Genomic DNA, 21,231 nt, shown 5'->3' with positions numbered 1-21,231 from the left:
ATCGCCAAACAGCACATTATTATACCCTCGGTCCCAAATCAGGGGCTTCTGTCATCCGCCACCTAGCTGATAGCGGAAGGAAGGTTATTTTGTTGTGATGCGTGCAGAAACGAGCAGATTATGCTTAATATTTATGTATATTTATGGAAACACCCGGTTCGAATCTCGACTTGGTCACCAGTATTCCTAAAGTGATACATGGTTTTCCTCAGCACTTCCAGATTAATGCCTACACAGGACCTTCACACTGACTAAAACTACCTCCTTACGAATCCCAAAGTATTCATGAGACTTGATAGCCTTTACATTTCATCCAATGTTCATATAATCTGCACAGCTGAAACATATAAATAACCTGCGACTATGAGTTAAGAAATTTATATATTCCTCTTTCAAGAACAGCGGACCGAATAGTAAATCCAGTGGTCTATTCTTTTATTGAGACACAAAGCTGCTAAACGTAAAAGAGATACTGTTTCAAAATATGGAATAAAAATCACACATTTTAGCATTGAATGTGTGGGACGACTTGAAATTCTGCAGGTGCCATAAGATGGAGGTGGGACGGAGCGGGGGTAAAATCTCTGTAGCTACTACCGAGCATGGCGGGTGGAAGCCCAATCAGGGGGAACGCTCCAACAGCGCATACTCTGATCATATAGCCAATAGAAACCCAGAGAAATCTGTTCTCTTCACATACATCAACTTCTCTCTTTTGTCCACAATTCCGCCTATTAATACGAATATATATAAAGAATGTTAATGTGTGTGCAATACTGGGAAGAAGCAAAATAACAATACAGCGAAATCCCAAGAGATCTGAATATTTTTACGTTTCAGACAACTTCGGTTTAACAAACTTAGTTACTCCCTGTAGTGTAATTTTGTTTTTTAATACTGTCACGTTGAGAAACGCATTCAGTTCAGATTAAAAACACTGACAGAAGTTGAGTGACGAGAACATTTTGCTAATGAATCACTAAGACCCATATTTGAATAATTATCATTAGTCAAATTAAACGCTTTCCTCGAAAACTTAATTTCAGATAATGTGCTCCTCAGACACTATCTAATGAGATGTATTTTCATATGCCACTTTTATAAATAACTCAGTTCATCGGCATCTTCATATTTATTTCCAAGCTTAAGTATTTCTCTCCTATAAACCTCAGCAGAAGCACAAATTCTATGCAAACCAAATCCAAATTCATGTGAGTGGTTTCGAAACGTCTCAAAGTGTTTTTGAGGTAAGATCTTACAATAAGTCACTCAATTTCAGCTAATTCTTTGATTGCTTAGGATACTATAAACTTCTAAAGGACCAAGTTCGGTGGACAACCTTCTTACAAATCGTTTTACACTTATCACGTGATATAATCCGTTATAGTTAGCGATGACATATATTTAGTGTTAGGTAAGAAGGACTTAAGCCAAATGTAACTTGTACTAACTCTTCTTTTTTTTCCTTTTTCCGGTTTAACAATGTTTCTACATTTTCCTGTACCCTTTACGGGTCACCAACTTTTTCAGTTGGCTTGATCTATAGACATTTAGTAGGACTCCTTGGATGAGGGATCGACCCGTCGCAAGGCCTCTACCTGTACACAGGACAGCACAACACAGAAAAACATCCATGGCTTGAGTCGGATTCGAACCCACGGTCCCCGCGACCAAGCGGCACAAGACCCACGCCTCAGACCGCGCGGCCACTGCGGACCCCACTTGTACTAACTCAAAAAATACATAATAAAATAATACATTAAATCGTAAAAATTGCACGTCATTATCAGATGAATCACACAAACATTAAAATTATGATTAAATATTTTTGATGATAATATCTTGAAGCCGAAACGTTTTTTAACAGAGTAAAGTAAACAAGTAGCAAAGGTGCTTCTGTATTATCATCCCACACGGCATGAAGGATTTTAAGATTGCAGTAGTTAAGCTGGGAACACCATAGTCACAGCGGGGCCCATTTGACTGTTGCAGGCATATACCTGGTGGCTGAACGATATGTATCTCAACAACCCCATTCCTCTGCCCATCAACTCGAACCCCGGAATGGTATTTCCGCCGAGATCATTCCGGTCAGCCTACGACATGGCCAGGTTCGCTGCCCGAATCATGACGGGCATACTCAGCCACAAAGATATTATGGACAGGTGAGTTCTGCCCACCCATACTTACAGGGCAATGTAAGTGGTCATGTCTGAACGAGCACGCAACTACGTCTAGTAGTGAAGAAACAGATTTTGAAGTACACTAACTTTTCAAAGGTAAACACCACACTTCATCATAAATGCGCAGATTATTGATAATGGCGACCACATCCTCACAGAACACGAATTTGACATTCCGCCCGTTTACATTAAGCACCGAAGAAAATTAAAAAGAACAATATTCATGTAGGTGCCAATTATATAACGTCCATGCCAAATTTCATAAAAATCCCTCAATTTATTCTCGTGTTATTGCATCAATACTGGCTAATTTCACCTAGACACAGCAACTAATCCTAATCTTATATCGTCAATAAAGGTAATAGCGTTTATAATTCCGCTACTGAAATTAGAAACATTTCACTATGTTTTCTGACAGGTTACGTTAAATTAAAATTATTATTATTTTAGATCTGGTATAGAATCCTTCAACAAGTTCGTCACAAGATGGCGTGATGCCTAAAACACAGCATCGTATACATTAACACCATACAGTAAAGTCATTACAAGAAATATGAATGGCATTATTCGCTATCGACTAGCGATCCAACTTTCCGCCCGTCAGAAGACAAGCTCCGTCACTGGTTTATATTTCATGGAACAAGACTTACCTTTCAGTGCCCACGTCGGGTGTCATTCTGTCGTTTGAACTGCGTATTCGCCTGGATACCATCTGGTCTAACCTCACTTCACAAAACATTACCGTCACGTCACACAGATATACGACTACCTATCACCACTCGCCAGTTCACTTTCGAGTTTATTAATACGCACATCAGACTTTCATTTGTCTGTTAAAATAAACATGAAATAACCTCTATTTGAAAAACTATGCATAATAATGTTGAATATTTATTTATGTTAACTGATAACCTACTACTCACTCAAATAAATGCAGAATGTAAACTAACGTTGCGATCAGTGTCATCATGGTGGCACTAGTGTCGTTAGCTAAGTTTAATGGCGTTTCGTTTTCGAGGAGAAAATGGGCCACCAATGCAAAAATGTGCGTAATAAATTATTAAGTAATTTAAAACATTATTTAGTAAATAATAATTAAAAATTATTTACTTTAATTAATTTATGCGGAGATATATAAATAAGATCAAAGTCTTTAGTCTTCCAGTGATTCTTTGATTCATTCCTTCTAACTCTCCCCTCCCCTCCCCTACCCTAACCTTGTTTACTTAAATTACCACAACATATATAAAAATGAGCCAAAATACAGCGTTAATCTGCGATATTTATCACATAAGTCAGACATTTTAAAATATGATGTAGAAAACTTTACATGATCACAATTTAACAAAGTAAAATTTCCTGTAAGTATATAAAACTTTTGTAAAGAAGAAATAGTACTAAAGCAAACTCCATACAAGCGAAATGTGATTCCTTCCAAGCGTGGCCGAATCGATATAGGATAATCGATCATAAAGTCGACAGAGCGAGTAGAAAATAATTAGAAACACGATACAATAATAAATAATCGACTACAAAAATGAATGAATAAATCGCGTGTAATAAAGCCACAAAAATGCAGAGTGTTCCAAAAAGATGCAAATACATATTAAATAAATAAATAAAATATTCATTTTAATCAATTAAACCATTACATACGTCAGTCTTAGCACTTACAGGATTAGTGAATCTAGCGTAGATGTTCGACAAGACCACCGCTAGCTTCGTGGCACAGTTGGCAGTAGTGAGAAACTGACTGACAAGCGGCCACCAAAGTGTTTATGTTTATATAACGTTTTGGGACATTCCATATTTTAAAATTTTGTGGAGAACGAATAGATTTGTAGAAAAGACACTATAAGTCCTATAAATGTTGAAAAGTCAAGGGCGCAAAAGGCGTTAAAGATTAACACATGAAATGAGAAAGAGACGAGATTTAGTATGTACCTCCCACACTACCAAACCCACTCAAACCCATGAATCAGTTTGTAAAGTAATATGTAAAGATTGAATGCGAGAGCCAGCAGCCACATAGGATGCCTTTGTTTAATTGATTGATTCTTAAATTATTTAGTAAAGCTGTTTCAACTGAAGGGGTCTCATTGGATCGAATGAAATTGAGAGTCGATCATAAATTATGAATGGTTTTTCCCAACTGTCGAACTTCATGGAGGAATGGCCAAATGAGAAACTGTTAGTCGCTCAGTTAGTCAAGAATTCCACGTCTTTTACGTAACACGAAGGAGCTGGACCCCATCATGGGAAATTTACCTTTTATTGTCAATTGAAAATCGATTGTTGTTTCCTGCTGTCATTTACATTGTACATTACTTTCCTCTACTTTTCTGTCACATTGAAAGAGCATGAAATGTGTAAATAGCAGTTTGTCCTTCGAGACAACACGACGGCGCATTGCACCTAAACCAGGAGGGAGGGAAACGATTCAACAACCACCAATGAGAAAATACGCCTCTAATGCGCATGTTAACTTAAACCTCCGTAGATCCTCCAACCCCTTTTACTACCACCATGCCACGTTACCGATTTCACTTGCACGCAAAGTAGTTGGCAACTACACGAACTGTCGACAAAGTTCGTTTCCTTAAACGACATAAAATCTTATGATAAAGCGATAATTTTCGACTATCGACTGTGGCCACCTCGTTCTGCGATCCAAAGGAGCTTGTAGACCATCTATCGGCGAGGTTGAAAGTAATACTTTTCAGGTCATTTGATTTTAAGAGTAACAACTTGACCATTTATAAACCATTGTTGCAGAGTCTGATGAAATGTCGCGACGGTACACACGAACAAATATTCGTAGGCTTACATTTATAAAGCATGTTTCTGTATAAGTAAATGCTTATGAAAATGTTAAGATCGATTTAAGATATACGATAACTTTTTGTAATACGACGATAAAATGAGTGACGGTTATAGATTTATGACTATTCTTGAATCGCAGGTCTATTACAATTTTGATAATGAGTGCAAAAATGTAGCAACGTGATTTTGTTGTGAAAATCCCTTGAAGGGCGGCTATTTTAAAGAATTAAGTAAATTGGAGGATAATAATGATTATTTATTTATTTATTTAACAATTAGTTTTAACCGCGTATATTATGGTAAGATGATTCGCGTAAGATTTATAACAGTTGAAGTAGGATGTGGCCTCGGTCTACTTTAACGTAAAATACCTGTAATTAGTCGAAGGTTACAGGGAAAACACAGAGGCCTTTAGAGGATATCCTGTCTCCTGGCCGAAATTTGAAATCGTAACTCCTAATTGAGAAGCAGGACCGCAAAAAAGCTTTTAAGTTAGAGATCTGACATTCTGACAGCGGCGAAGATGTCGATGTTGGTCTTCTGAGTCGCGCAACGCAGGTCTGAAAATGACCACAGAATTTTTCTCCGAAATTTTGGTATCTAACCATAAATCCATACGGCGTTACAGCCCAAATGAACAACAACGAAATTATTGACCGAATGTGAACTATCTCGGACGGCGGTGTTAGTAATCTTAAACCTTTCGGTCAACTGACTAACTAACGAACTCCGACACTGAGACGTCGGCGGATATTCATCCATTCAACAGATCCTTGCTGTTATAAAAATAAATAAATAATCACTGTCATTCAATCCCATCGTGAGATCACAACTTCATAATCTATATCCCCCCGGGTAAAAGTTAACTGTATCTTTCCGTCTACGTCTAGGTACACCAAATGATCTCTGTATATCAGATATTCGGTTTCGAATACATTCCTTGGAAACTTACGTGCTGCATGCCTTAATAAAAGGCTATTATGCAAATTCTTTGAATGATATCCTATCCTCCGGGTCCACCTGAGTAGGAAACTTCCTCCATCGCTACCTGATGACGAAGACAGTTTCCGAAACGTCGAATTTACAAATATAATGGAAAGCGACTGAAGCTAATAATTTTATGAAAACAGATTTCTTGAAAGGCAAGAATTTTATCAGTACATATATTGTGTTTGTGTTGTTATCAGACATGCAATACCAGTGGAGCGAGCTACATCACGAGAGAAGGGCCAACCGCTTTGCATGTCTCAATACTATCGTCTCTTCACGTCATATCGACAGCCAGGGAAGACGCGAGACTTCATCTACACCAAAATTAAACACGGAGAAGGAGATACAAATCAGGGAACAGAAAATATAATTGTGGCTTGCAGGAACCATGTAAGCTTTGAAACTTATTAAATACTGAAGATGACTGTCTTCTGGGTTATAGTGCCATGTAGTATGGTAGAAGTTTACCAGTTTCAGAGGTACTCGCTGCCTCCATCATCAGGGAAATGAGGCAACAAGGAGCTCTGAAATGTTAATAAACTTCTGCCAGACTACACGGTGCTACAGCTCAGAATAAAACCATCTTCGTAATTGTCACAATTAGAATTTCAAATACTACTGATGAAAAGTTGATAACAACATAACTTACCATTAAAATGAACAGAACATCGTCCAGTACTTAGGCAACCTGTCATTTTTATTGGACACTGCATAACCAAAGCAGCATATATAACTGAAGATATGGAAATTAATAAAGTAAGTGAATTGTCCCCCACAGCTGTATGTCATGGCGCTGAAACCAAGTGAGAAGAACAGGCTAACAGAAGACGAAATGACCTTCCAGTTTCTACACATCCTTCAAGATGCCTCCTGTCAGCCGTTGTCTCCACCAGTCGGGATTCTCACGTCTGAAAGGAGAGACACCTGGGCAGTTGCTAGAGAAAAACTCAGACAAGGTGAGACAGTTTTGATACCATAAATTCATATACTTCAATTTAAAGATGCAGCTTATAAGAGAATAATAATTTGTACTTCTGTTACAGAGTTAAAAAACACATGAAAATACCTGTATAAAATTAAATGTAAATATGAGAATAAAATTAGTAATATTTAATTGGAATTGAGGCAAATGAGGGTGTTGAATTACAGTAATAAGAACAGTGCAAGAACATGGTGTTACGTAGACACAGTCTTTTGCATAAGAGAACTTAATAAATGATTTGATATGACATTTCAGTTGGTACACGCAAAATTAACAGTCAAATCTTAATTTTATTTTCCTACGAGAAAGAATGCTGACATAGCACATTTTCTTCGCCATGTTTTTTAAGTTTCTTTTATCCCTACGCTAAAAGTTAATTAAAATCTTCAACTACGCCTATTTCATTCTCTTCTGTCCGTGCATTTGCACAACATCGAAAGGTTTCCTTTTGACACTTCTCTATTGACCTCAGATAAGAAAAACAAGCAGAACCTTGAGGTCATCGAGAACGCCCTGCTGCTAGTGTGTCTTGACGAGCCTTTACCTGCAAGCTTCAATTGCCGTACCCTGCGAAGTGACGTGCCAGAAACTGTAAGAGGTCACATTGTGGATTCAAGAGATGAAACAAATATGTCTCATCAGATGATTCACGGTGGAGGAAGTGCGGCTAATTCAGCCAACCGCTGGTTTGACACGACAGTTCAGGTGGGAGCATCATTCATTTAAAAATCATAATCCCAATGCAGAGTTTCTGGAATGTACTGACTGACCCACAAGTCTCAGGTTTTACTGAAACAATTACCTGTGCCAATCTACCTTGACGATGGCGTATGCAATTGCTGGCAAAGGATCCCCATGCCATTTACCATGAAACTTCTGTTTTGATGAGATGATAATGTTGCGTCATATTGTGATGATTATAATTGTTTAATTTTAACCGTCTAATCACAATAAAATATTTTATTAAATATTATTACTACAATTAACATTTAATATTTAAAATATTTAAAATATATTAAAATGATGCTCTTTCTATCGAAATGTTCGATTTACAATTAGAGCATCATCAGATGGTTCATTGAAAACCGAAACATGTCGTGAAAAAGATGATGCTCTAATTGTAAATCGAACATTTCGATAGAAAGAGCATCATTTTAATATGTTTTAAATATTTTAAATATTAAATGTTAATTGTAGTAATAATATTTTAATATTTAATAAAATATTTTATTGTGATTAGACGGTTAAAATTAAACAATTAAACAATTCTGTTTTGATGATAAACAAAATATACCAGCTTCAGTTTTATAAATTAAACTCAGCACAAAAATATTTTATGCCCTACACTGCATTTTTTATATATAAATTTAATTCACAATAATTCATAAATGCAAATTATATCGCCTGTGTCGCAATTTGTTAAAATTCTTAAATAACCCTATAGCATAGCGTGTTCACTGATTAAGGTTAATTAATGCATCTGTAACTTTCTGGCTCCTGGCAGAAACTCCTATAAAAAGATAAATTGATTTTATGAAGAGATAATTGACTCGTACAAAAAAAATATTATAGTGCTCGGCAGTACGTCATGTAGTTCCATACAGGAGCTAGGAATTGACAGGTGAATTGAACTTTATGTGCAATAAGGTAGTATATTTGCGTCATATTGTGAAGTAGGTTAATATTTTAATATTTTCCGTCAAATCACAATTTTTAATAAGATAATAAAATATAAAATATTTAAAATATCATTTCACGTTCCGTATCGAATGATCGATTTACAAATTGGAACGTATTTTAAATATTTTATTATCTTATTAAAAATTGTGATTTATGTGCAAGTCTGTCGCATAAAATTCACTCTGTAATTATGAATACGCGTACATACAATGCAGAATTACACAACTGATATTTCACATACTGCACGAGTAACCTGTCTTTCTAGATCATAATTTCTAGTGATGGCGTTTGGGGGCTGTGCTATGAACATTCGCCATCAGAAGGTGTGGCTATTGTTCAGCTGATGGACGATGTGCTCAAGAAATGCGAGAGCATGCCTACCGCTCCCGATAACATTCCAAGCAACATCCAGTGTCAAGCCCCGCAAAGATTGGAATGGGTGATCAATCAGGACAGTCACCAGTACATACAAGACGCCATTCAGAATTTAGATTTGTAAGTGTAGTAGTAATAAGATAAATTTTACAAAGACAATTTATAACTATGTAAAATTTCAGGTTCTAACAGAGGCAAATATTAATATGGCTGTCTTCTGGGTTGTTCTGCCCCGATCAGGGAGACAGCCAGCACCTCTGAAACATCAGTAAACTTCTAGCAGACAAGAAGACAGCCATTGTCAGAACAATACATCTTAAATCAATATGAAATATTTTAAAATTAATACGAAAAGAGGAAATAATTAAAGAATAATATCACCATATTTCATAATAAAATAAACAAGTTTTACAAAGCAACATAATGAAGATGACAAGGTATTTAGGCATGGATAGAATAAAATATGTAGGATTTGAGGTTTTCACAGCGGTGAGTATGAAGATTTCTGTCTTCTGGGTTGTTGCGCTGTGTAGTCTGGTCGATGTTAACCAACGTTTCAGAGGTCTTACTGCCTCCATCATCAGAGTATGAAGATTTCTGTCTTCTGGGTTGTTGCGCTGTGTAGTCTGGTCGATGTGAACCAACGTTTCAGAGGTCATACTGCCTCCGTCATCGGAGTATGAAGATTTCTGTCTTCTGGGTTGTTGCGCTGTGTAGTCTGGTCGATGTGAACCAACGTTTCAGAGGTCATACTGCCTCCGTCATCAGGGCGATGAATATTCATCACAGACTACACAGCGCAACAACCCAGAAGACGGAAATCTTCAGAATAAAATATAATTGCACTGCAAAAGAAACAGAAAAAACTTTTGACTGTTGTGGACTGAACATAATATGTCACAATAAACTCTTTAAGCTAAATGAGGAGCAATTATTTTCGTAAAGCCAGATACATAATGACTGTACCACTAGTTCAATAATAAATCACAAACGTTCTCTAATTTATATTACAGAATGGTCGAAGATCTGGACTTCTACGTTTATCGCTTTCCTGGATACGGGAAGGAGTACATCAAGTCTGTAAAATGCAGTCCTGATGCCTATATACAGCTGTCACTACAGTTGGCATATTTTAGGTAATAACGTGTTAGAAAATTAAAGTTTTATAAAAACGCAGCATATATCATGACGGCAGACGTCTGCTCTTTCTAAGTAAGGCATGCGCATTGCTCAGAACACTTAGTTTTAGAAGATAACAGTAAAGAATAAATTTAGAAATCATAGGCTTTCATGTAAATAAAGATTTATTATATCAATATAACAACAAATCACCTGAATCTATCATCACACCTACAACATGGGCACAGCATTATTAAATAATTAAAGAAATAATCAGGGGCCGCGCGGTCTGAGGCGTGGGGCTTGTGCCGATTGGTCGCTGAGACCGTGGGTTCGAATCCCACTCAAGCCATGGATGTTTTTCTGTGTTGTGCTGTCCTGTGTACAGGTAGAGGTTTTGCGACGGGCCGATCCCTCGTCCAAGGAGTCCTACCAAAATGTCTATAGATCGAGCCAACTAAAAAAATGTTGGGGTACCGGAAAATGTACAAACATTGTTAAACCGGAAAAAGAAGAAGAAATAACCAGTGTCAAGAATAGGATGACCTTTTAAGTTGCATGTTGAATAATAAAAACATTGCAGTGATCATGAAGAAACTGCAATAGAATGGCTTGCCTAGAAGTTGGTGTACAACAAAATATCTCAGGGAATTGTCTGCATAGTACATGGCATTGTAATGGACTCCATTATCTTGCTCTATGGTACATTTTTATTGTTACAGAAGGTGGATGGCAGCTAGTGTGGTGGCACTTCACTGGGGAATTCCCTCTGAAATTATATAAAGAATTTCAGTTCCAAGTTTTTTGTTTGACAGTATGTAGAAGGGTGTTGACTGTACACCACATATACTTCAGGAAACATACGGTGTTCAATGTAATTTTGATGTAATAATGTCTGCTGTTTTATATGCAGACTGTACCATAAACTCGTGGCAACTTACGAAAGTGCGTCAACACGACGTTTCCTACTGGGTCGTGTGGACTGCATCAGGTCAGCTCATAACGAAACTTTGCAGTGGGTGATGGCCATGTGCCATGATGAATCTGGCACTGAAGATATTCAGTCTGGAAAACGGGTAACCTTCAGTCTCTATGATGTGAGTAAATGTCATCATTTATTGCTGAAGATGGTCATCCTTGGCATCTGTGCATGATCGAATGCAATGCTCCATATTTTTTAGAGACTGGTTTATCTCAAAATACCTCTGACCAAAAAGGTCCTCAAATTAAACACATCATATTTTCTGCTGTGAAGCCTACAAAAATTTTCATAATAAGAGATAATTTTTTTCTAAAACTCTAGTACGTACTGTGAAAAGAAAACAGGAATCCATTGCTTCAATCTCAAAAGCATGCGTGGTTCCCACGCTTAATTATTGACATTAAGGGTTAAATAAAAGATACTGAGTTGGGCAATTTTGACCTCTATAAAATCTACTTAACACCAGCCTAAAAGTAGGTGAATCCTATCAGTATTCCTTCAGTTCTCTCTACAGCTCATTTCAGAAGTATTATGGCAGTTTTACCAACAGAAAGGGAACTCATTTCACTGTTCTTGACGACAGGCACAACAGAAGCTTCAATTATTTGATGAAGCGATGAAGAAGCAGACAGAGATAATGGTGGAGAACATTCTAGGCCAGGGTATAGATGTCCACCTTCTGGGTCTCAGAGAATTGGCCAAAGACCTCGGAGAACCCATACCAGATATTTTCCAAGATGACGTTTACAGAACTGCCAATCACTTTTCTTTGTCTACAAGTCAGGTACGATAACTCACCTCAATTTTTGAATTCATTATTCTTGTACTTCACTATGTTAGGGCAATTTATAAAATAATAAAAGATTAAGATATCTCTGCTACATGTAGAGGGTTTCGAGGTAAAGTCTCGTGTTTTAGAATTTGTCTCAGTGATTTCACTCGTGAATTTAGCAACGTATGAAAAGAAAAGAAAAAACACCAAACTCTCATCTGCTATATTATTACTAACCATGAAACTGCATTAAATTTAAAAATAAAACAATATAAATGCAGAAGTGATATATATTCTTCAACTAATTTAAACTGAAATCATGTAAATGCAGGTGTTACTACTGCAAAATGTTTGTTTCAGGTACCTACAAGTTCGGACAGTTTCATGGGTTACGGACCTGTTGTGCCAGATGGTTATGGTGCTTCATACAACCCCCGCTCTAACACCATTGTGTTCTGTCTATCTGCATTTCATTCATGTCAGAACACAAGCACATGGAAACTAGCTCATAGCCTGGAGGAAAGCCTGAATGCCATGAAAGACATGTTGAGCAGCAGACACACGAAGAAATAGTAATTTGTTACTCTACTTCTATGATGTACATAGACCTTTATTTCAGGTCAAAGTAGATTATTTGTTAATACTGTTAGACAACTGGTGGTCCCCAGGAAAGGTGAAAAGAGAACAAGTGAAAAGCAGAATAACGTAATACAATTAAGCAAACATCAAAAATTCACCTCCCATGTCCCATGTAGTGTAAATGAACTTGGAACTAAAGGCATTCAGTTATGCTATTTAGATTATTTAAATATGTTTTTTTCAGCCTCAAACATAATGTAGCATCATATGATATGGGAATACCTCAGTCAGGATGGCATATATTTCAGTTAAGATTGAACCACAAGCCTCCCAAATACAAATCTAGAGGATTACTGCAATGCCTCCTTTACTTCTTAAATAAGAAATACTTACAGATGTCCATGGTGTTATCATTCCATCCTAACTATATGTCCAGCCCATTGTATTTTCTTACATTTAATTATTCTATCAATATCAGGTGACCTATTTAAATTATATAATAATATTTAATGGAAACTGGAGCTAATATTGAAAAAATATTCTTTGCTCCCACCATGTTAGTTCTAACAATTACACAGGACAATGAGAAACAATAGGTTCCAGACATGTCGGTAAATAGTGTACAACAATTTTTGGTAAAATTCACAATGCTGAAATAAATATTGATTTAATTCCAATGCAAGGAAGTCTTCAACATTTTGAACTGAAAACTAGTGTGTCTTCCTTCCTCAGAACTCTTCTGTCTCCTGAAGGTAATTTGAATTTACAGTGATCAGATTTAGTATAAATTCAACACTGGATCTTTAAGAAAATGCTAATTACAATAAGTAAGTTAATCTTTTATATCAAATAAAAATAAACATTATATCTGCAAAACTTTAAGTAACCTACAGTAAACAATTAACAACTATAATGCTCCAAGTTGTAATTAATTAATTCTAATAAACATAATATGCACCGTGCTTTCATGTTCCCTTTTCACTTTTTCATGGGTATCTGTTATAAAAAGAAGGAATATTGTTTGTGTAGAAATATATGTGTACCATATGAAAGAAACTGGATCAAATAATAATATTAACTTTGCAGAAGGAGAGCATAAAAAATATATTCAGAGTGAACTGAAGTCTTCTAGGTTGTGATGCCATGATTACATAGTAACATAACCTCTAAGACCACAATTCACATTTTCATAACCATGAGAATCTCAAATTCCAGAATTGTAATTAAACAGAATTTTGTTCTAAAAGTACTTCAATCACATTTAGTGTGACATCTTCATGAGAAAAAGTTGCTTCTAAAATAACAACGGATTTATCATAGCCACACATCTCTTAGATTTTTAAACTACTCCGATTGTACATAAGGTGTACATACATATACAAAGCATGATTGTGTTCCTTAGGATTTGTTCCCAGAGAAAATTGTTACGGTTATTTAAAACAAAAAATATTTATATTTTTATGTTTGCCTTAGGATTTCAGCCATATTTGGTTAAAATTTAAACAACATGCCTACCATTTGAAGGAAATATATGCACATAATTATATCTTGGAAAACAAGGACAGAAAATGGATTAACATTTTCATTGCTTACACTGCTAAACACACAGCCTTATGCAAGTTAACAATTAAAGTGTTAAAAGAATTCAAATTTTGTTTCCCTTATAAGAAAGGAAAGTTGAGTATGCCCTTTCTCATAATGCAGAAACTAACTTCAATTGATTGATGTTGTTATGTACATAATATTAGAAAACTTATTCATTATAAAATAAATATGTTATTGTTATTCTGTTTTGGAAATGGGAAATTGCTTAGTGATGACGTTTGTATACATATGTTAAATAAGTGGAAAAAATTCCTCATACTGAAATTAAGTATTGAAAGATTAATTTAACTGTATTAACATATTTATAATATTTGTAGCTTAATCTGGTTATTCATATTTATTTTAATATACACTATGTTTATTAACATGTACAAAATGTCTGCAACAGACATTTTGTTGATGATGTTTTGTACGCAAACAACGTGTCTTCAAATTACACATATCAAATATTGCAGAACTGCTTTTCAGTAGAATTTATTACAGAAATGTTTTGTAGACTATGTGATATGAATCAATATAATTTATTACATAAATTGTTAAAATATACACATACACACCAAAAGCGAAATGTTGGACTGTAAATGCATATTACTACATGTTGACTTGACCAAGATGAATATTATATCTGTTACACATTACTCTTGTTCTTTTATATAAGATATTAATGGAATTGTTGTCACACATTTTTATTTAGAAGCTATTATAGTCCTATAATTTATTAGTAGATAATTACTGTATATAGATTGATTAGGACTACAGTGCGTGTATTAGCAATATACAGATATGTAGGAATTTCATCACCATGTAACTCTAGATAGACTATCATGGGTTCAGATAGCATCCAATTGTTAGGTTGTATAGCACGTATATATCCAACACTGAACTACGTGTTGATCACCTAAATAAAACATCAAAGTTTATACTGGTTATGTATCATTATGTTTCATGTTGAAAGAAAGAATATTAATTCAGTTATATTAATATTACAAAAAATGCCTATGATATTTGCACAAAGAAAAATAAATCACTTTAATCATTATTCCAGGTTAACTCACAGCAGTTAAATCCTAGGGCTTATTGGTTATGAACCTAGTATATTAATTCTATCATGCAAGAATTAGTATTTTATTATCTTCCTAGTTCATTAAACTGAAAGAAATATCATTTTTGAACGAAACTTTGGGAAAAAAGTAAAAAGTTGTACTCTTATTGAAGTAAATATAAATACAAATATATTTGTGATTTTGCATACCTCATTGATGTTGATGTTCACTTATTACAGATAAATGTTTATTATTCCAGAGCTAAAAAACACTACAGATGTTACATTCCATATAAATATACATTACTGTTTTGTATTATGTTAGAATACATGCAAATATATAAGAGTAATGTGTTGTATAGTCTGAACATAGAACTGATACAGCAGTTGTAATAAAAAAGGTTATGTGTTGGTCATGTGATGCTTATGGATAAAAAAAACCTTGATGCAGAAATCTCTGGGACTGAGGCAGAGATTGTAGGTAAGATAATATTAAATGGTTCCAGGATTTGGTCCAATGGTGGATTTTTGTGGTGATGTTGTTAGACTCTAATACCAAACAGTGTATAATTTGTGATCAAAGTAGTGTGTGTCTATATAAAGCACAGGGGAGTATTTTGCCCAGATCTTGCAGGGGAAAAAATTTCCCATTATATTATTTAGTAGAATTTCTAAGAGACAGAAGATGTTGAAAAGAAATTAATTGTCAAAATGCAGTGTGAACTTTGATGCTATGAATCCGAGTGACATAAAGTTCTTATATTGTAAATTCAAATAGCTTCCTATATAGTTGTCTTCAAAAATTGGCACTATTAGTGTACATTATACTCAATACTGCTAGTATACACCTGATGAAATGTCAATTACAATTTCTTTAATTGTATGATTGTGGATTAATTGTATCAGAGTGTGAAAATGTGTGGTTATTTCAAAACAATGAAAATGGCATACACAATGCTTGAAGTGGGACAGTTTGTGAAATATTTTATGATAAAAGAAATTTGTGGCTGGATAGTTCGCAAATCCCTTGAATTTTAGAAATTTGACAAAATAAATTCCTGTTTGAGGCTAATATTATATCAACCTAAAATACTCATGACATTAACGTTTTCCCTCGACGGAAGCTTATTACCATGGTGACCAGGTAAATGGAATAATAAATTAATCAAAGACATGAGGTCAGAACAACTCTGTGCTTACACTTATTTTATTGTTATTTTTACTGTATTTTGTTGTTCTTACAAAAAGTGAAACAAAAAGAGGGAGAAAGAACATGAAATTTTGGCATGGTTACCGGCTGTTAAGTGAAACGATTTTGGATCTCGTTGAAAAGAAACAGGTTAGCAACATTTTCAGTTCCACCCCACTTCAAGCACTGAGTACAGAAGCTTGTAATATGAATAAATGTATTTATTCCTGTATATGTACATGGAAGAATGTGGCCATGAAAGTTTGGTGTGGATTGTAATGTATATCGAATGCTTTATGCAATGGGAAAGAAACACAGGTATGCTTATGGAAGTGCAGAATATAATATGTAACTAAAAGAGATAGATATTACTATGGAACTTCATTAAATTTTTCCAGTACAAATCTGAAATATCTGCTATTATATTCAATAAGTTACTTTAATGATGAGAGGCGACTGTGTTTTACATCCAACAACTGACCTAGTTCATAAATGGTGGCAGAGTAAATTATTTAATTATTTCAGTACAGTTTATTTTAAGAGGAACTTGGGTGAATAACAAGCAGATTCACTATGATGAAGAAAGTTTTCAATGGCTGACATTGGATTATGCAGCAATAAACATAAGGAATCAGGTCTGCAACTGAAAGAATTTAGGTGAAGTTCATGATGATACTATGAACAGAAGTCAAGAGATCAGTTTCAATAATAATTCTACACCATATATATCTATCTCTTTTTGATGCAATGAAATCAGAACTACTATATGTTGTGACAACACTATTTAATACGATCTGTCTTCTATCTAATTTCAAACTTGTTTTGTCCCACATGACTTTAAAAAAAAGTGATCATGTGGGCGCCCGCACAGTGACTCTTGTCCATTCGAAGTAGAGCTTAGAATGAAACAACATATATCTATGAGGAAAATACACTTTGCATTTCTCTATATGCTTAAAAGCAACTGTACTGCTGTAGACTAGCTTCAAAATATTGCAAGAATTGTACATGATGCTTCCTAGTGTTCAATAGTCTTGTTTAATGAAAACGCAGAATTGATGTAATTGAAATATGTGTAAATATTGAAACATCAGTGGTAAGAACAAGTGATTTAGTGACAGAGTTATTTAAACTGTTTATTCAATAGAAGCAAACTTTACTTTCTTACAGGACAAAATAATTTAAATTTGTGTTAAAAAATAATCAATTGCAGAAAAATTAATTTCTATTGTTGAAACCAAACACAAGATATATATGTGTGCTTTCCTTCAAGATAGTGTTATTAACTGCTACATTCAGGGTCATGATTACATGGGAAAATATTGATGTAATAATTGTATTGGGGGTCACAGTGGCCGCGCAGTCTGAGGCGTGGGCCTTGTGCCGCTTGGTCACTGGGACAGTGGGTTCGAATCCCACTCAAGCCATGGATGTTTGTCCGCGTTTTTCTGTGTCTTGCTGTCCTGTGTACAGGTAGAGGCCTTGTAACAGGCCAATCCCTCGTCCAAGGAGTCCTACCGATTGTCTATAGATCAAAGCCAATGTAAAGTTGGGACCCACAGTGCACGGGTCGTTCCAGTATCCAGTAGTAATAATTGTATTATATATATATATAATGATAAGCATCTGAGCATAAAAATACCAACACTTTGCAAGCAGACAGTAAAGTGATTCCACTGTGCATAACAAAATTACTTCCATTTCATATGTAAAAATACAGAACTATCAGCACATTCCCCATTTTAACATATTACTGAAGTAATTATTCCACCAATTCATTCAAGTTGTGATCATGTGGAAATCATTACTATAAGTCAATTGAGAGCTCACTTACAGCTCGTACATTTGATGCAAAACAACCCATCTTATCACTAAAATCAGTTTCTTTTATTATTTAAAATATATTAGATTTTCTGCATTGGATATTCAACTTATATAATCTACCCAGAACTTTGAGCCAGGCCAACTCAATCAGTTGAAGGGCAGCTATAGGTGGCTGTAAGACAATGGTTTGCTCCCTTATACAAGAGAACATTTTCTCTTTGGCTCTGGTGTTCATCTAGCCTCCAATAAAATCGTGTGTCCAGAGAGAGAAGCTTACGTCTCACATTTTATCGAGTCAGTTACCGTGAAAGCTTCAAACCCTCATTTCTATTTAATGCTGAGGTCTAAATGCATCAAGTTTTACCTTCATGCTCCCTATATGCCACAATAAAATGGTAATTAGGTAGAGACAATTTTATTTAGAAAATACGCACGGCTCTACTATGTTGTAGGCGCAGCATCATGAACGTAAGCTGTGGAACAAATGGGAGTACTACCTACTACTACTCAATATGAAGTACAATCTTAAACGTTACCTGCTTCATAATAATCTGATAATATCTACTTAGCTGAAAAGGATAACTTGTGTGTGTACAGATTTCTTCATAACTGTCGCAAGCTGCTGCTCTATGTAAATATCATTTACATACTTTCTGCAAATGTAGCATATTATTGTGATACAAATGGACAGAGCTGTACATCTAACCACTTGATCTTACCACATTGATTTTTCCTGCATGCATGGGAGAACTGGGGAAAAAAGAATACTTTTACATTTCAATGGCCTTCAATTCAATGTATAGTACTTTTTTGTAGATTGTATACATTACTATACTATAAATGTAAACACTTGGTCATTACGTACATATACTTCCAAGGGAAAATATATATTAGTATTTTGTTTTGAACATATATAGCATTATACTACTTGCTAATCTCTGGTACACTGTTAAAATGCAGTTAAATACAGAATTAAACATATCACTGAGAAACACATATCAAGAAATCATACCACAGATATTTTGTGATATGACAAATATACGTTGATAAGGAAGGTTTCAACGAAGTTAAAATAGTTTATGTATATATATGTACCATAGGACAAACATATCATAGAATGTAATTTTTATTACTGTTCCTTGTTTAAATGTTAGTATTTGAAATAAAAAGCTTCAGTCACTGCAGTAGTGTGCAGGTTGGAACATTATTTGTATGTTTAGAAGTCTAACTGAATTATTAACACTTTAACTGCCATGCATTTAAGCATCCTGCTATGATCCTTAAGTTTAAGTACTTGAGTATTTAATTTGACTGTATTAATAACACAGAAATTATAGAAATACTGTAGTGATGGCTAAACGCTGCATATTATGGAAATCATGATTTGAAAGGTCTGCTCCATTTCAGGGTAATAAGTGTTTTAAAATGTATTCTTTAACACTTCTAAATTTATCAACAACTATGAAACAAATACAAATCCCCCCCCCCCCCCCACCTCCAAATGAATTAATATTATCTGTATCAAGTTTAATTCACATCCATTAAGTCATGTAAGACATACAATGTAATGTAATGTACTTGTTGCATTTTATATTCATTGATGAATGTAGAAAGTTCTTCCCTCAAATTGAGTCTGAGTTGCAATAAGTGATGTCAATGTTTGTTCTTATATCTACAGGTTAAGAAATACCAAAATATTACAGGGCACGTGGTTTGAATGGATGTATTAAGACTGTTAAGATGCTTTAACAAATACAATTTACTGATCACTCGTGCTAGGAAAAGAAATAAAAATTATTCCACTTAGGATTGGCACTCCCTAAACCTCACAGTGATTACAAGAATTCTTGTTCATGGCAGTTAAAAGCAAATTGTTCAACCAGGAATACATGACATATTTTACTGTCTACAAATGAAAAATTTATATGTATCTGTGATGCTGGATTAATGTCACTTCTGAAAACATACAGAAACCAATCAATATTTATAAGAATTCAGAATAAGAACTATGTTAAATGTTATTTGTGATGATCAAATTTACAATAAACAATAAAAATGAAAGGTAAATTTGGATATTTCAGTAAATTTTATAGTTTCATATTTACCCATAACCAAATCCTACGCTGAACAGGCTACTTACTCCCTGTGAAATAATGTGTGTATGTATAATACAGGCAAATAAATATTATTTACTAATGGTTCTAAAACATTTTAAAATCTATTAATAACCCAGATTACCTTACCAATCCTTTCTTATCCACCATCCACAACTGCTCTTATCAACCCTGAAGATGCAGACAATATCTTCCATCACAACTCAGAGGACTACACTTTGGAATATGAACGTCAAGCCAATAGGAAATGAAATCATACACAGACGTCCTTCTTGTCTGTAACTGACAAACAAAAATATAGGCTGATAAATTGAACGTGTAGAAGAGGAAATTTCATATAATGGGTATCAGGGATGTTATGAGTTTCAAAACATCCCCACATCAAGGGTTGTCAGGACAACTGCAAAGGCAAGCAAGGATCAGGTAAGCAAAATGTTAGTAATCATGAAGCATTACTGTCAGATAGTTACGAAAGTTAATACAATACATCAAGCTTTTCATGGCACAATTGCATTAAAAGTTTTCTGTGTAAATTTTTCAATAAGATTTTGATCTCTTCTTTTCATCTTCAGAATTACTACAAATTAATTTATTTTCAAGAAAAAGACTCAATAGAACTGAAATTAAGTAAAAAGTACTGTCACTGGTTTCAAAGTAAGTTTGATAATAAACAGTGAATTTACCCCACTCCCTATTAATATACATATTTTTTTTTAAATATGCTACTTTTACAGATCCCTGGGAACAATAATTACATGTGTTTAGCATCTCTACTTCCCACCTTAAAGAAAAGTTTCTGATGCCTTTGCAGAACAGAATAAAAAGCATAATGACAGGAACTGGCAGAACGAAGCTTCAATTAATACTATTATTTTTGTATCATCTATGGCTAATGCTTCTGCATGAAATGTGGTAACAGGTTTTATTTGAGGTAACACTTATTCTGAAATAAGAATATTTTCTCTATACATC

General features: G+C 34.7%; 1 protein-coding gene across 1 annotated transcript in view; it reads left to right on the top strand.

The window, feature by feature from the left end:
• Positions 1–20,212, top strand: part of ChAT (Choline acetyltransferase) — a 104,863-nt gene extending 84,651 nt beyond the window's left edge. Inside the window, exons 4-12 of the mRNA XM_022069869.2 lie at positions 1,993–2,165; positions 6,194–6,386; positions 6,775–6,952; positions 7,451–7,683; positions 8,924–9,153; positions 10,047–10,169; positions 11,066–11,249; positions 11,718–11,918; positions 12,267–20,212. Coding sequence (XP_021925561.1) covers positions 1,993–2,165; positions 6,194–6,386; positions 6,775–6,952; positions 7,451–7,683; positions 8,924–9,153; positions 10,047–10,169; positions 11,066–11,249; positions 11,718–11,918; positions 12,267–12,479 — 1,728 coding nt within the window. The 3' untranslated portion in view covers positions 12,480–20,212. The remainder of the gene's footprint in view (positions 1–1,992; positions 2,166–6,193; positions 6,387–6,774; positions 6,953–7,450; positions 7,684–8,923; positions 9,154–10,046; positions 10,170–11,065; positions 11,250–11,717; positions 11,919–12,266) is intronic.
• Positions 20,213–21,231: the final 1,019 nt, after the last annotated feature.

The sequence above is a fragment of the Zootermopsis nevadensis genome, unplaced genomic scaffold, assembly GCF_977971745.1.
Source record: "Zootermopsis nevadensis isolate Lab colony 2312 unplaced genomic scaffold, Znev_1.0 Znev_ptg000012l, whole genome shotgun sequence".
In the NCBI taxonomy this organism is placed as follows: domain Eukaryota; kingdom Metazoa; phylum Arthropoda; class Insecta; order Blattodea; family Termopsidae; genus Zootermopsis; species Zootermopsis nevadensis.
The sequence above is the reverse complement of the archived record's forward strand: the minus strand, read 5'-3'. Positions and strand labels throughout refer to the sequence as shown.